The sequence below is a fragment of the Desmodus rotundus genome, chromosome 7 (assembly GCF_022682495.2).
Source record: "Desmodus rotundus isolate HL8 chromosome 7, HLdesRot8A.1, whole genome shotgun sequence".
Taxonomy (NCBI): domain Eukaryota; kingdom Metazoa; phylum Chordata; class Mammalia; order Chiroptera; family Phyllostomidae; genus Desmodus; species Desmodus rotundus.
The window spans coordinates 3,758,332-3,771,400 of NC_071393.1; the positions used below are offsets into that span (position 1 = coordinate 3,758,332).

Sequence of the window (13,069 nt, forward strand, 5' to 3'; positions counted from 1 at the left end):
TATTTATGTTATTTTTAAATGCTTTCACAAACATTTTAAATATCCCTCCATTTTCACTTCTAACACGGCAAACATCAACAGATGAAATGCACAAAACAGAAGCCGCCTGGGGCTCTCGGGACCCAGGGTGTGAGGGGGTCCCGAGGCCGCGCCATGGGAGCACTGCGCTTTCACAGCCAGACGCAGACGCCAGCGTGCTCTGCCCCTAACCCGCCAGCCTGCGCGGTGCTCCGGGCGCTCAGTGCTCATCACTGGTCCTTGTTGTTTCGGAAACATTTACATACAGTGAAGTGCGCACTTCTCCTATCATTCAGTGACTTCTGACGAATCTGTACCCAGCCCCCTCGAAGATACAGAACATCACCATCACCGGAAATTTCTCTCCCGCCTCGGCCCCGTCAGCCCCCTCAGCCTCCCGCAGAGGCGAGTGCTGGCGTGGTTCCTCTCCCCACAGGCTAGCCGCGCCCACCCTAGAAGTCCACTCGAGTGGGGTCAGTACTGGCTCTTCTGGGGGGGACTCGTTTGTGTCATTCAGCGCAGTGTCTGTGAGATTCACCAGGTTGCTGCACATACCAGAGGTCTGTTCTTTCTTACTGCTCACTGCAACTTGTGTCTCAGGCATCACAGCTCGAAAAACACAAGGTCCACAAAGAAGAAATAAGGTTGGTAACCACGATCCTAGAACAACCCCTTCTCTTGTCCCCCTCCCCATTTTTACAGCCAAGGACAGCCCGACTGGGAGGGGCTAAGGGGCAGGCTTTCATCCGTGGTGCCACTGTCCTGTGCCGGCCAATCCGCGTTCACTGCCACTTCCTGCTCTGGCTGCGTAAGGAAGTCCCTAGCTGAATCTCTAAGAGGACTCTGCAGCGGGAAATAAACAGGCAATGCCCAAATAATGAGGGTACTAGGCTTCCCTCAAAGACATGCCGGTCACCGAGTGGATAAACAAAATACTCACAGAATGGAATACCATTCAGCAACAAAAAGGAGTAAGATACTGCTGTGCACCACAATCACGGGCTGACCCCGAAACACCGCGCTACATGAAGAACGCCAGACATAAAGGGCCACGCAGAGAATGACCCCACTGACGTGAAATGTCTAGCGAAGGCGAACCCGTGGACAGAGGGAGCAGAGCAGGGGCTGTCGGGGGCTGGAGCAGGAGCTGGGGCCGACCATACAAGGGCAGGAGGGGCCTTAATGGGGCGGGGGATCCAGTCCTGCAGCTGGACTGCGACCACTGACCGCACCACTAAAACCTCAGGGAACCGGGCCCTCCAAGCGAGCGCATTTTGTGACAGGTAAGTCACACCTCACTAAAGTGGCTGAACCACTACCACCGATCTGTGCAAGCGGAAGGAAGGGCCCTGCTCCAAGGCCAAAGGCCTGCTTGACAGCCTGAAAAATGAAGGAGGCGACTCAAAAGACCCCGCTACTCACCCAGAAACTAGTTGTTTGAAAGAGCAAACCAATATAATCACACACAATTTTCAAAATTCAGTGCAAGTGTTTCATTTTAACAGACAAAAGGATTTACAGACTAACTTAAAGCTCAGCACCAAGCTGTCTGGGTAGGTCCCATAATCAAAGTAGTCCATTCGCAGGTGGGCCAGTTGCCATGCGAGCACATGAAGAGGTTCTGTAGGGTGGTTGTTTTCTTTAAGATAGAAATATTGGGTAAATATCGGGAAACCAGGTTGATTCCTTCACTTTCTACGTAAGAAGCTGCTTCTTGTTTTGGTGACTGGTTGAAAGAGGCCCTGAAGCTGCAGCGGGAAGGGGTCATAACTAGCTTTCCAAACGGACCTTCCCGCTCAGAGGAGAGGAGTCCTCACCAGGGACCCCGCTGCTGGAACCCCTGTGTCGCCCTCTCCCGGGGAACTGAGGCGCCCCCAAGCTCCGTCCCCACTGGGAGCCTGGCGCTCGCCGCTGGCCCTTGCTTAGCTTTCCTCGTCACTGGTACTCAGTCGGGTCCTTTTGCTCACTTCGGAGACTCAAACGCTAGAGACAAGGCATTCTGTTTCTGGAATTCTCTTTCTAGATCTTGGACACCTTTCTGGAGCCACCAAAAGAAGCCCTCTCCGCTGCCTCCTTCCAGAAGACTTTCTGATGACACAGTCCAACCCCAAACCCAGCAGGAACCCAGACCTGGAGGAGCCTCTTCAGGGCATTCAAGACCAGGCAATAATCCTCCGCCGCAACCAGCCCCAACTGAGTAAAAATACCACTCGGGGTATATGACACCGTAGATCTCACCGGAAAAAAACACGACTTTCCGAAAGCCAGCTCCCAACTCCAAAGCCTCCCCTCCCCAGTTAGCCCCTCTGGAGGCACAGTGGAGGCTGGGGAGGCAAGACGGAGGGGCAGGAGAGCCCAGGTTACCTGGGCTGGCCAGGGCCCGGTGGAGGATTGCTCTGGGAACAGGGAGGGCCTGACTGGGTCACCATGGCACCCCCCACACACACACTAACCGCCCCCTTGAAGGGAAGCTGCCCTGCCCACAGCTTCGGCCCTCAGGGCGGCCCAGGGCAACCAAGTTGAGTGCGCAGGGCAGCGGTGGCCATGTAGATCCCGGGTGCTCTCAGCGTCCTCACGTCAGCCATGGCTCCCAGGGCTCAGTGACACCTCAGAGTCACTGCTGACCCCTCCTTTTCTTCCATCCCGATGTGACCCACCCACAAGGGCAAAACCTGCTTGGACCCAGCCACTTCTCATCGCCCCCCCTGCTGCCGTCCCCGTCTGAGAATGGTGCCAGCAGCCCCCTGGGGGACCCCCATGTCCACTTGTGGCCTCCTACCCTCGAGTTTCCGCAGAGCGACCTCAACAAGCCCATTCCCCAGTGCAAGGAGCACAATTTCCCAACTTCTCACGGAGGCCAGCAGGGCCCCCGCCCGCTTCAGCCCTTCTGACCACGCCCCCTGCCCCCACCACTCTGGCCGAGTGCTCCGGCCCCCCTCTGGCCCTGGACTGGGCCCTTCATCCCACCTTGGGCCTTTGCCGAGGGTTCTTCCGCTGCCTGGAATGACTGCCCGCTCAGGTTTCAGTTCAACCTGAAATGTCACCTCCTCAGAGGACTTCTGGGATGAGACAGTGTCTGCCCACTCCCACGCCGTCACTTGCCATCTTCTCTGTTGCTCTACATCCTCCGCTGCGCAAACAATGCAAATCTGCTCTGCTTCCTGACTCCCCGGCTAGAATACAAACCCCGTGAGGGGAGACGGCCCATCTGTCCTGTTTGCTGCTCTGTCCCCAAAGGGCTGTGGGAGTGTCGGGCCCACACAGAAACGTGATGAACACTAATTCTTCACCTGTGCTAGGAAGAGCCAGTCCAAAGACCAGGGCCAAATGCCTGCTCGGTGGCTGGTGAGGGTCTGCTGGGAGAGGGAGGGGCTGGCTAGCCTCCCTCCCAAACACCTGAATTGGAGGCTGTAAGGCTAGTTTAATTAGACAGCTGGCAAAGAGCACTGACGGTAACGGGAAGCTCTCTGCGAGGTCTGTATGGAAATGCAGGCCACAGGCAGGCTCCAGCCAAGGCAGAGACTCCTGCAAGCAGAAGCTTCAAGGCAGAGAAGAACAGGACAGCAGGTGAGAGAGCCGGCTTGTGGCAGCAGAAGACCACAAAGAAAAGCAGAGCCTGAGAGAGCAGACCCGTCACCAAGGGCGGCATGTCGGGAAGAAGGGCCAAGTCCCCTGCTGAGGACCCGGAGCTGCCCGGAACCCAGCTGCAGCCTTCACGGCAGTCAGGCGGTCCTGAGGACCCTGGACTTAGGGTCATGAGGTCGCCAGCACCCTTCTTGGTGCTGGCAATAATCCCACCGCACGGGCTTGTGCAGGAGGGTCCCTGAGCCACGCGGCCGAGACAGCTGTGACTGAAAGGCAAGTCTGCAGCCTGCACTCTAACTACGGACAGAATTCCAGCAGAAGATGGCCTTACCGCCCGGGCTACTTGCTGCCTGGGTTGCACGTACTACACCCAAGGAGTAAGTCAGTTCTGGGGGTGGGAGCTCACATGGATCGTTCTCCAGCCGTTATGAGTCCTTAAATGACTAAAATCAACTTTCCACAGTACCCTATTGTAGGAATTGTACTGGGGAGTGAGGCTAAGGCCCGCTTTACAGAATTCTCCCTGTACAGCGAGGGCCCTCCTCCCACCAGATCCCCTGAACCGCGGCCCGGGACTCTCGGAGGGACTTGATACGACTCCAGGGCAGGCTGCTGTGCTCCCCTGTGCTGGAAGAAGAGATAAGAAAGACTTTTACACCTGGGTCACATGCTTAAAAACATCACCCAGGAAACTTTGGAGACCAGTCTGTGTTAATTCCCTACCGCTGCTGTAACAAATGAAACAAATGACCACAACATTAAAGGCTGGAACACCACAAATGCGTGTGGCCTGAGGGTCCTGGAGGGTGGAAGTTTGAAATGAGTCTCCATGGCTAAAGCTGAGACGTCGGCAGGCTCTGTTCCTTCCCAGTCTCAGGGAGAAGCTGTCCTTGCCACTTCCAGCTTCTCGAGGAGGCCACCCCCCAGTCCCCCCTCCAGCTTCAAAGCCCACAGCACCCCGCCAAGTCCTCCTCCCGCTGCTCTCTCTGGTTCTCTCCTGTGATTTCCTCTTCCACTTTTAAGGACCCTCGAGTTTACCTTGGGCCCACCAAGACAACCCAAAATAATCTCCCCGTTTTAAAGACAGCTGACTGACGACCTTAACTCCTCTCTGCCTTGTACCCTGCCATCTGCACAGGCTGTGGAGGCTGGGATGTGAGCCTCTTGGTGGGGGCGGGGGTGTCACCCCGGCTACCACCGCAGTCTGCGAGGGCCACCATACACAGGCCACCCAGCGACAGCACCTGGCCTGCTGTCCTACCCCACACCAACTCGCCCGAGAGCACACTCCCACAGAGGTGACTTGTCTGTGCGCAGCTGAAGGTAAACAAGGTTCGCCAGAAGCAAGCCCCAGTGTCAAGCTTCCCTTTTCAACCCCGCGTGTGGTTCTGGATCACCCACTGTGTGCCGGGCACTCCGGGCTCCAGGACAGCTGCTGGAACCCTGGCTGGCCAGGTCTACCCGATGACAGAGGCAGGGTCAGTAAGGTCGCGGATTTGCACGGGATCCTCATGTTCACTCCCTTCGGGTTTGCTGGGGCAACCAGCGTTCGGGCCGGGCCTTGAAGGAGGAAGGGTAGGGTTTCACCAGCGGGGACGGGCAGCCGGGCAGCTGTGAGGGGCACGGAGACGCCCCAAGCCACTCATTTCACGTCTCAGACCCCCGCGCCTGCCGTTAGGGGCAGAATTGGCATTTTCACAGCTTCTAACAAAGCTGCAACTTCTGTGAGCGGATCAGGGAGATGACATTTCAGCTCTCGACGCTGCCTTGGGCAAGCTGCCTGACCTTTCGGTGACAGGGCAAACTCACCTCTAAGTCCAGGTCTTCTTTCCTTTTTTGTAAATATGTGAAGTAAGACCACCATCGCCCACCTGAGAGCGTTACTGTGAGAAATGCTCAAGGGGACGCAGGGAGAATCGAGGACAGACAAGAGGCTCGGTTACTTCGAACGCTCTTCTCTTCTCCTACCCCAGCAATAAACTCCCGCCGCCCCTCCTTGGCCTCCTTTCCCAGGCTCTCCCAGTCTCATCGCCCTTCTTCACCTCTTCCTCAGGATGGCAATTAGCCAGCTGGCCTCTAGTTGAAAAGGAAATTTGGTCCCAGACCACTGAAGGGGAGAGGACAGGTGAAAAAGGGGCTTCCTGCTGGGGAACCTGCTTCATAACTTTCGGTGGGTAACATGGGGAGGGGAGATGCAGGTGGAACCCTGCTGTCGGGGACACTGTCCACGCCGACACCTGCTGAGCCCACTCACACGCTGGGTCTGGTCTCAGCCCGCCCTGGGCGCTGCCGCAGACCTGGTTCGCGGTCTCAACCACAGCCCTTGCTGACAGCCCCACACGGGCTGCTTGTCTCTCCTCAGGTTTGTGAGCCCTTGAGGACAGAGCCTTCGTTCTCATCTCGGCAGCCCTCACTCGGGTCTAACCCTGTGCCGGCTGGATGACCAAGGACCGCAAACAGCCCGGGAGAGGAGGAGCTGACGGTCTTCGGCATGGTGGCAGAGAACGGATGGACTCAGTCATCAGTGTGACCGGTTCCCATTTACACCAGCCACCAGGCCTAGCGTCAGACAGTCCCTCCCTGCAAAGCTTCAATGTTCAATGTGAAGGGCACAGGGCGCTGACCCAGTAATCCCCGCCACTCCCTGCGCCTGGCAGGGACTCCTGCCTTGGGTCAGGAACAGACAGTGACCATACAGGCCACACTTACTTGAGGTCACAGTATAGAAACTTGTACCCCCAAGCCCCAATTAAAAGGTCTCCTCAAATCTCCGCCCGGCAGAAGCCCCCTATGCAGAAAGCTACTGCCCCTCTCCAAACACACAGGACCGTCACTCTGGCCAGGCATCCACACCGAGGCTCCCCGAGGAGGAGCCGAGTGGGAAGGTAGGGAAGTGAAAGCAAAACTGACCGCAAAAAGCTACGTGCCAGAGGTGTTCCAAGTCTGTGTGAATGACTTACGTGTGTGACGTTCTTTAACACGCTAAGAGGGCAGGACCCACGAATTACATTGTAGAGCACACAGCTCCTCTGTGGAGCTACAGAAAGCACGGGCAACCCGTCCCGTCTGAGTGTCACATGCCGAGCAGCTGCCTGAACGCCTCACTAGAAGACCCTGTCATTTCCTTCAGGTGACAGGTGAGAAGCTTGGGCTCCTACCCAAAGGCAGCCAAATTGAGGACGCAGAGTTGGATTCCGCCTGTTAAGCCTCCTCTGGCCTCCTACACTTCCCAGACACTAGACACATTTGCAGTCTCCGTTCATCCTGGCGTCCACCCTGCCGGCCAGCGCGCCCTCCCCGCTTTACAGCGGCCGACAGAAAGGCTGAGAAAGGCAGCTTCTGTCCCCGTAAGTTCTGCCTTGGGGAGAAGTGACTTCCCCTCTAAAACGTCATCCCAATCACTGAGCACAGAGGCAGTGGATGAAACCAAGGTGTCTCACTCCAGGGCTATTTGGCATCCGAGTGGGAAGGAAACGGGTTTCAAGGAAGCTATGTGAAGCTGGGGTCCCATGAGCAATGTCATTTACCCACGTGGGCCACACTGGGCACTCACAGAGTCCCCATTCCTCACACACCCGATTTCCCCACCCAAGGTCGGCCTTGCCAAAGGCCCTGGAGGACCCTGAAGGGGACTTCGCGTGGTCAGGAACAGATCATAATCCCAAGACCACTTCACAGGACTGGGGGAAAATAACCACAACTTCCCCTGCACTTAGTTCCTCCCCCGAAGAGCTGTTGAACCTCATCTGGAAACAGCTGGAAGGCAGCAGTTTACAGGAAACCAAAAAAAAAAAAAAAAAAAAAAAAAAAGGCACAGAGTGTACCAGGGAGAGTGAGGCAGCTAGAACGTGGAGGCCAGGGGACAGGGAGGAAGTTGGTCAGAAAGAGCCCGGGCCAGAAACGGTTCCACAGAACAGGAGGCCCAGCTGGCCTCCCTCCAGGCCAGGGAGGCGGGGGAAACCCAGGAGGCTGTGGAGGCTCCAGCCTCTGGGGCTCAGTTGTCTTCCCTGGCTGCCCCCACCTGGACCTGCCTTCTCCTGAAAGCCAGCTAGTGACCACGTTGGGGCAGCGGAAGCCAGAAAAGCTCCCCTCTGCTCTCATGCGGCTTTCTGTATGCCAGAGGCTACAGCCCAGACAGCGGGTTCTCAGTCATTCCTGTCACTCTGTACCCAGGTTCCACACTGCCAACTCGGCTGGGGGGCCATCCAAGCCAGCCCCACACAGAGAGACTGAGACAGACAGCCATCGGGGACTTGGGGCGGCAGGACTTGCGTGGGAAAGCCGGAGAGCCAGCAGGGTGGGAGGTGTTAAGAGCAAGGTAAGCCTCCAGCCAAACTATGGGTGCATTTTGCAATCAAGAAAGTGAACTAAGCGATGGCCAGTTGCCAAATATTTCTGAAAGAAGTGTGGGGGGGATGCCATTGCTAAAATTCCTTGGTGTTATTTAATAATAAGCCTTTAGGTTACCCAAACTGGGGGCAAAGGGGAGACTGGTTTATTTTTTCCCTTTGGCAGAGCTTAGATGAGAGCTTTCTAGCCCATACCTCCTGCCACTCAGCATCCATTCCCTCCCTATACATGCAGTTTATATTAAAACAAGGAAGAGGATTAGGTGCTTTTAATAAAACACATTGCTGCCTCTCACCCCCAGTTTGGTGAGGAAGGGCTGCCTCACACTGCAGCATTCGCTGCGGTCCACTCGGGTCTGATTCCAGCGGAGGGGCTCACAGTCTGAGAGGGAGCAAGCAGGGCTAAAAGAAGGCAGAGGGCTGCAATCGCGATACCACTTGTCTAAAAAAACCAGAACATCTTCACAGGCTCGGTGCCAGCTCAAACTGGCAAGACCAGAGAAGCCGAGCAGAGCAGGACCAGTGCCCTGGGAAGGGGGTGGGGGAAGCAGCCAAGTGGCAAACAAACCATCAGGGAATGCTTGGAGAGGAAATGGGAGGGTGGGGGCATTTCAGGAACATAACAAAGGAACAAACTGATTAATCATTTATTCCAGAGGAGGAAAATGTCACCCAGAGCCCAGTATCTAGTGTTTTAACTTCAGGTAAATGTGTAATGTTTTAACTTGGATGTATTCCAGGCTCATGGTTCTCCCCCTACTCCCCCAAAAAAGGTGTGTTGGAGGGGAGTGTTCCCACTTCCGTCTCTACACTTTTCTGGAATCTCCCAGGAAACGTCCTGTGCTGCCTGCGGAGTAGACCTAAGACAGCCCCAGCCAATCCACTTATAAATCAATAACCCCACTCAGCAGAGGTCCTCCCGGGCGCCCTGTGCGGGGCGGGGCTCCCCGCACTGCAGCCGTCCAAGGAAGTGCTGCCGCTGAGGCAGAGGTTACCTGCGGCAAACACCTAGCACTTGCACTGGGGAAGCAGAGAGTGCCACAGGAGGGCCAGGCGTTTCAGGGGCAAAGGAAAGAGACCTGCGCCTAGAGCCAAGCCCACAACGTCAGGATGGTTGGTGTCTGGGAAGGCTGCCCTCAACACTGACACCTCCATATAATGTTTCCGGGCCGCCCCGAGAGCCCTCCGCCGCGCCAGGAGGACAGACTGCACCTCCAACAGCAGGGCTCCGGCAGCCTTCCTAGGAGACACCCAGGCTCCCTCCCAAGCTGGGGGAGGGCTTCCCAATAAGGGGGACGTCCTCTGCTGGGACAACAAGAACAGTAGCTTATGTTCTGGAGACTGTAACCGGGAGCCAGACACTGGAGTAAGCACTGTACCTGTCCTGCTCCATCTCCACAACAGCCGGTGCAGCGGATACGACTGTCTCTCTCTCTCTCTCTCTCTCTCTCACACACACACACACACACACACACACCCCGCTTTAATTTTAGAGAGGGGAAGGGAGGGAGGGAGAGAGGGAGAGAGGGAGGGAGGGGGGGAGAGAGAGAGAGAGAGAGAGAGAGAAACATCCATCGGCTACCTCTCCTACTACCCAGACCCGGACAGGGATGGAACCACAGCCCAGGCACGTGCCTGACCTGGGATGAACCAGGACCTTTTGCTCTGCCGGACGACGACGTCCAACCCAGGGCGCCACACCGTTCAGGGCTGTCATCCCCTCTTTATACAGGAGGAAACAGTCTCCAAGATTTTACTCAACCGTTCAAGACTGGGACCAGCACTTAACCACCCATGGACAGGTGGTCTTAACCACCAGACTGCTGGAGACACACAAAGCGTCTCGGGGAAGGGCTGGCTCGAGTGGAGTGACACAAGGTGCATCCTGTCTTTACACCTCCTTCTAGTGCAAAATCGGTGGCCTCGGGACACTGGAGGGGAGGGCCTGAATGGGGAACCTAAGCCGGAACCCAAGCACTGCTGACAGGGGAAGAGGCCAGGCCCCCATAAGCCCTCCCGAAGGAGCAAGACCCAAAAAAAATGTGTGAAGTCAAGCCCCCCCCGGGGATTCAGCCCCCCACCCCTATTTTGTCAAAGGGAGCGCGGCTCGGCAAGTGGGGCCGGCGTGGGGGGGGGGGGTTCTGCGGGTCCTCTACCTATAGGCCAGGGTCATGCACTCGAAGAGCTTGGTGAGCGAGGCGTCGATGGACAGGTGGCAGGAGCTGGTCTTTCCGAAGCTGTAGGTCTGGCACGTCTGCTTGTTGACCGTGTCGAAATCGTAGCCCTTCTTGGGCGGGTGCTCGCGGTGCGGCGACGACACCATGAAGTGGCCGCTGTGGATAATCTGCTGGCGGCGCGGAGGTTCCTCGCGGCCCGGCCCGGCCCAGGGCGGCGGCGGCGCGGCGCTCGCGTGGGCCCGGGCCGGGTTGGCGGCGCCGGAGGCGGGCGGCGGGGACGGCTCATCAGTGTCGGAGTCGTCGTCGTCCTCAGGCACCGGGGGTTTGAGCAGCACCGGGCGGCCCCGGCTGCTAGGCCGGCGTGGGGAGCACATGAAAACGTCGGCGGCCATAGGGGCGCCCGGACGGGGGCATCCCCCGGGGCCCGGGGCGACGCGGGCGAGCGAGGCGGAGAGGACGCCGGCCCGGCCCGCGCGGGGACTGCCCGCGAGTGCGCCGCGGGGCGTGAAGGGGAGGGCGCGGGCCCCGGCGTGACGTAACCGGCGCGTCTCAGCCAATCGGCTGCCCGCGTCGGCCTCTTAAAGGCGCAGAGGAGACTTTGCATCCCAAGGCGGACAAAAAGAAAAAAAATGGGGAGCTGAACCACGCCTCCGAGCCCCGCCCCTCGTTGCCCCGAGCCCCTCCGGTCTACCCTTGGTGCTGTGGGAAGAGGTGGCCAGGTAAAGCCACTCGCCAGTGACGTGGCCTAGGAAAGGCGTTGGCGGAGCAGGCCGTGCCTCCGAGCCCGGCGCTCCGGAGAATCTCCCGGTGGCCTCGCTGCGGGCGGGGCGGGCCCTCCACGTGGTGGGTGGGGGTGGGGCTCCTTCCCCCTCCCAGGCTCCGCTTTCTCCTTCAGGGCCCGGAACTGTTGTAACAGCTCAACCTGAAGCTGCTGGATGCTGTCGTTGTTGTTCCCATTTTATTGGTGAGAAGACCGAGTCGCTAAATACCACAGGAATGTCTCTAACGAGAACATAAGATCAAGAACACCTCACTGAGCTCTGGCTGGTGTAGCTCAGTGGATTGAGCGCGGACCTGCAAAAGAAAGGGTCCCCGGTTCGATTCCTTGTCAGGACACGTGCCTGGGTTCCCGGCAGGGTCCTCGGAGGGGAGTGTGTGAGAGGCGGCCACACATTGATGTTTCTCTTCCTGTCTTTCTCTTTCCTTTCCTCTATCTTTAAAAAAAACCCAACCTCAGTGAGACCTCACTAATACACAGCTGGAAAGTGGCAGTCGAGGCGTTTTCCTGGGGCATCGCAGCAGTGGCAGAGGCGCTTGTGAAGATCTTAACGTTTGGAGGGCGAGCCAGCCCCTGAACCATTCCGAAAGGGGAAACTCTAAGCCATAGTTTTGTTTTCTATCAAGTGGGGAACAATTCCTATGTCCCAGAGAGCTGTGACTGTTAAAAGATGACGACAAAGTGTTTAGCAAGGCACCTAGCACAGCATGAGTGCTAAGTAAGTGTACTATGGGCTGAAAGAAGTGAACCAACCAGCCAGAGGTTCTTAAACAATGCCAATACTCAACCACTTTTGACCTACAGAAAGGGCTATTTCCTGTGGTTCGACCTAATAATGAACACTTCTAGAGAGCTGTCAAGGTTTCAGGGACTCAGAACCAGCCTGGGATGGGGGCAGAGTGGGGAGGGTTGGGGTGGCAGGGCCTCAAGAGGCCCAGTGAGGCCCCTAGGCCCAGAGCACCCAGGCCACCCCCAGCAGGGCCTCGGGAGCCCTCTCCAGAAGCACCCTGAGCTCCACTTTGAAGTCACTTTCACTTCCAGATTTGGGTGGAGGCTGATCACCCCGCCCCACCCTCCTCCCGAAGGAGTCAGTGTTGGGGAAGGAAGGCAGGAAGGGCTCACCAAACTGGCCGCAGTCACTCCTTTCCTAGATGCCTCCAAGGAGGAGTAGGTCACAAGGGATGGCCAGCTTCTGGTGTGAGTTTGAGATGCCGTCCCCCACCCCCACCCTTGCCCAAACCACTGCTTCGACCTCCGGTTGCAAATATCTGCACGTCCAGCCTTTGAGTTGCCTTCCTTCAGCTGAATATTTTTCTTCTTGATAAACTCTTGAATGCCCAGCCACATTTGACACAGCAATTCCACCCCTAAAATTTTATTCTAATGATATATATACAAGGATGATGATTGTAGCACCATCTATCAAGCGGAAACAGAAACAATGTAACGTCTAACAAGAGGGAGGTTATTGGATGTATTATGGCCCCAAACACAGTGGAACCCTGCACACTAGTGCTGCGAACGCATCTTTACTGACATGGCAAGAACTCCGTGATGTGTTGTCAGGTGGAAAAACGACTTTTAGAAACTTATCAGTAATTTGATACCAATTTCAAAAATAAATAAATTCATATATTAATGGTATATGTCAGAAAGTGTACCAGGCTAACTAACAGCAGTTATCTCATTATCCCTGGGTGAGGTGATTTTATTTTTCTTTTGTATTTTCTAATTTCCAAAAGGAACGATTGTTACTTGCATACTTTTTTTTTTTTTTTTTTTGCAGTGGACTCTATTTCTGTTTAGTTTCTTAACACAAAAGACATCCATGAAGGAGGATGTATACTTTTTAAAATTAAACAATATAAACATCAGTTTCCTGAAAGGAGATAACCTCTTAAGACTGATGTTACGACTGGCCATCTATGGGCCCTATTTGGTGTGTGCACATGTTGTGTGCGATCCTCACTCTAGGGCCGCAGAGGTCGTGTTAGAGAAGCAACAAGACCAGGAAAGCCACAGTTAAAAAGGCAGGAAGCAGAGGACCCCCAAGAGTGAGGTGTAGAGGGGGCTCCAAGCTCACAATCAGCAGCTCCAAGGGGGTCTCTGGGGCGGTTTTCAGGAAAATGGAAAATGCTTGCAGGGCATCCAGGCCAAGGCCC

General features: G+C 56.3%; 1 protein-coding gene across 1 annotated transcript in view; it reads right to left on the reverse strand.

The window, feature by feature from the left end:
- Positions 1 to 10,639, reverse strand: part of MLXIP (MLX interacting protein) — a 49,029-nt gene extending 38,390 nt beyond the window's left edge. The window contains exon 1 of the mRNA XM_053927921.2: positions 10,109 to 10,639. Coding sequence (XP_053783896.1) covers positions 10,109 to 10,521 — 413 coding nt within the window. The 5' untranslated portion in view covers positions 10,522 to 10,639. The remainder of the gene's footprint in view (positions 1 to 10,108) is intronic.
- Positions 10,640 to 13,069: the final 2,430 nt, after the last annotated feature.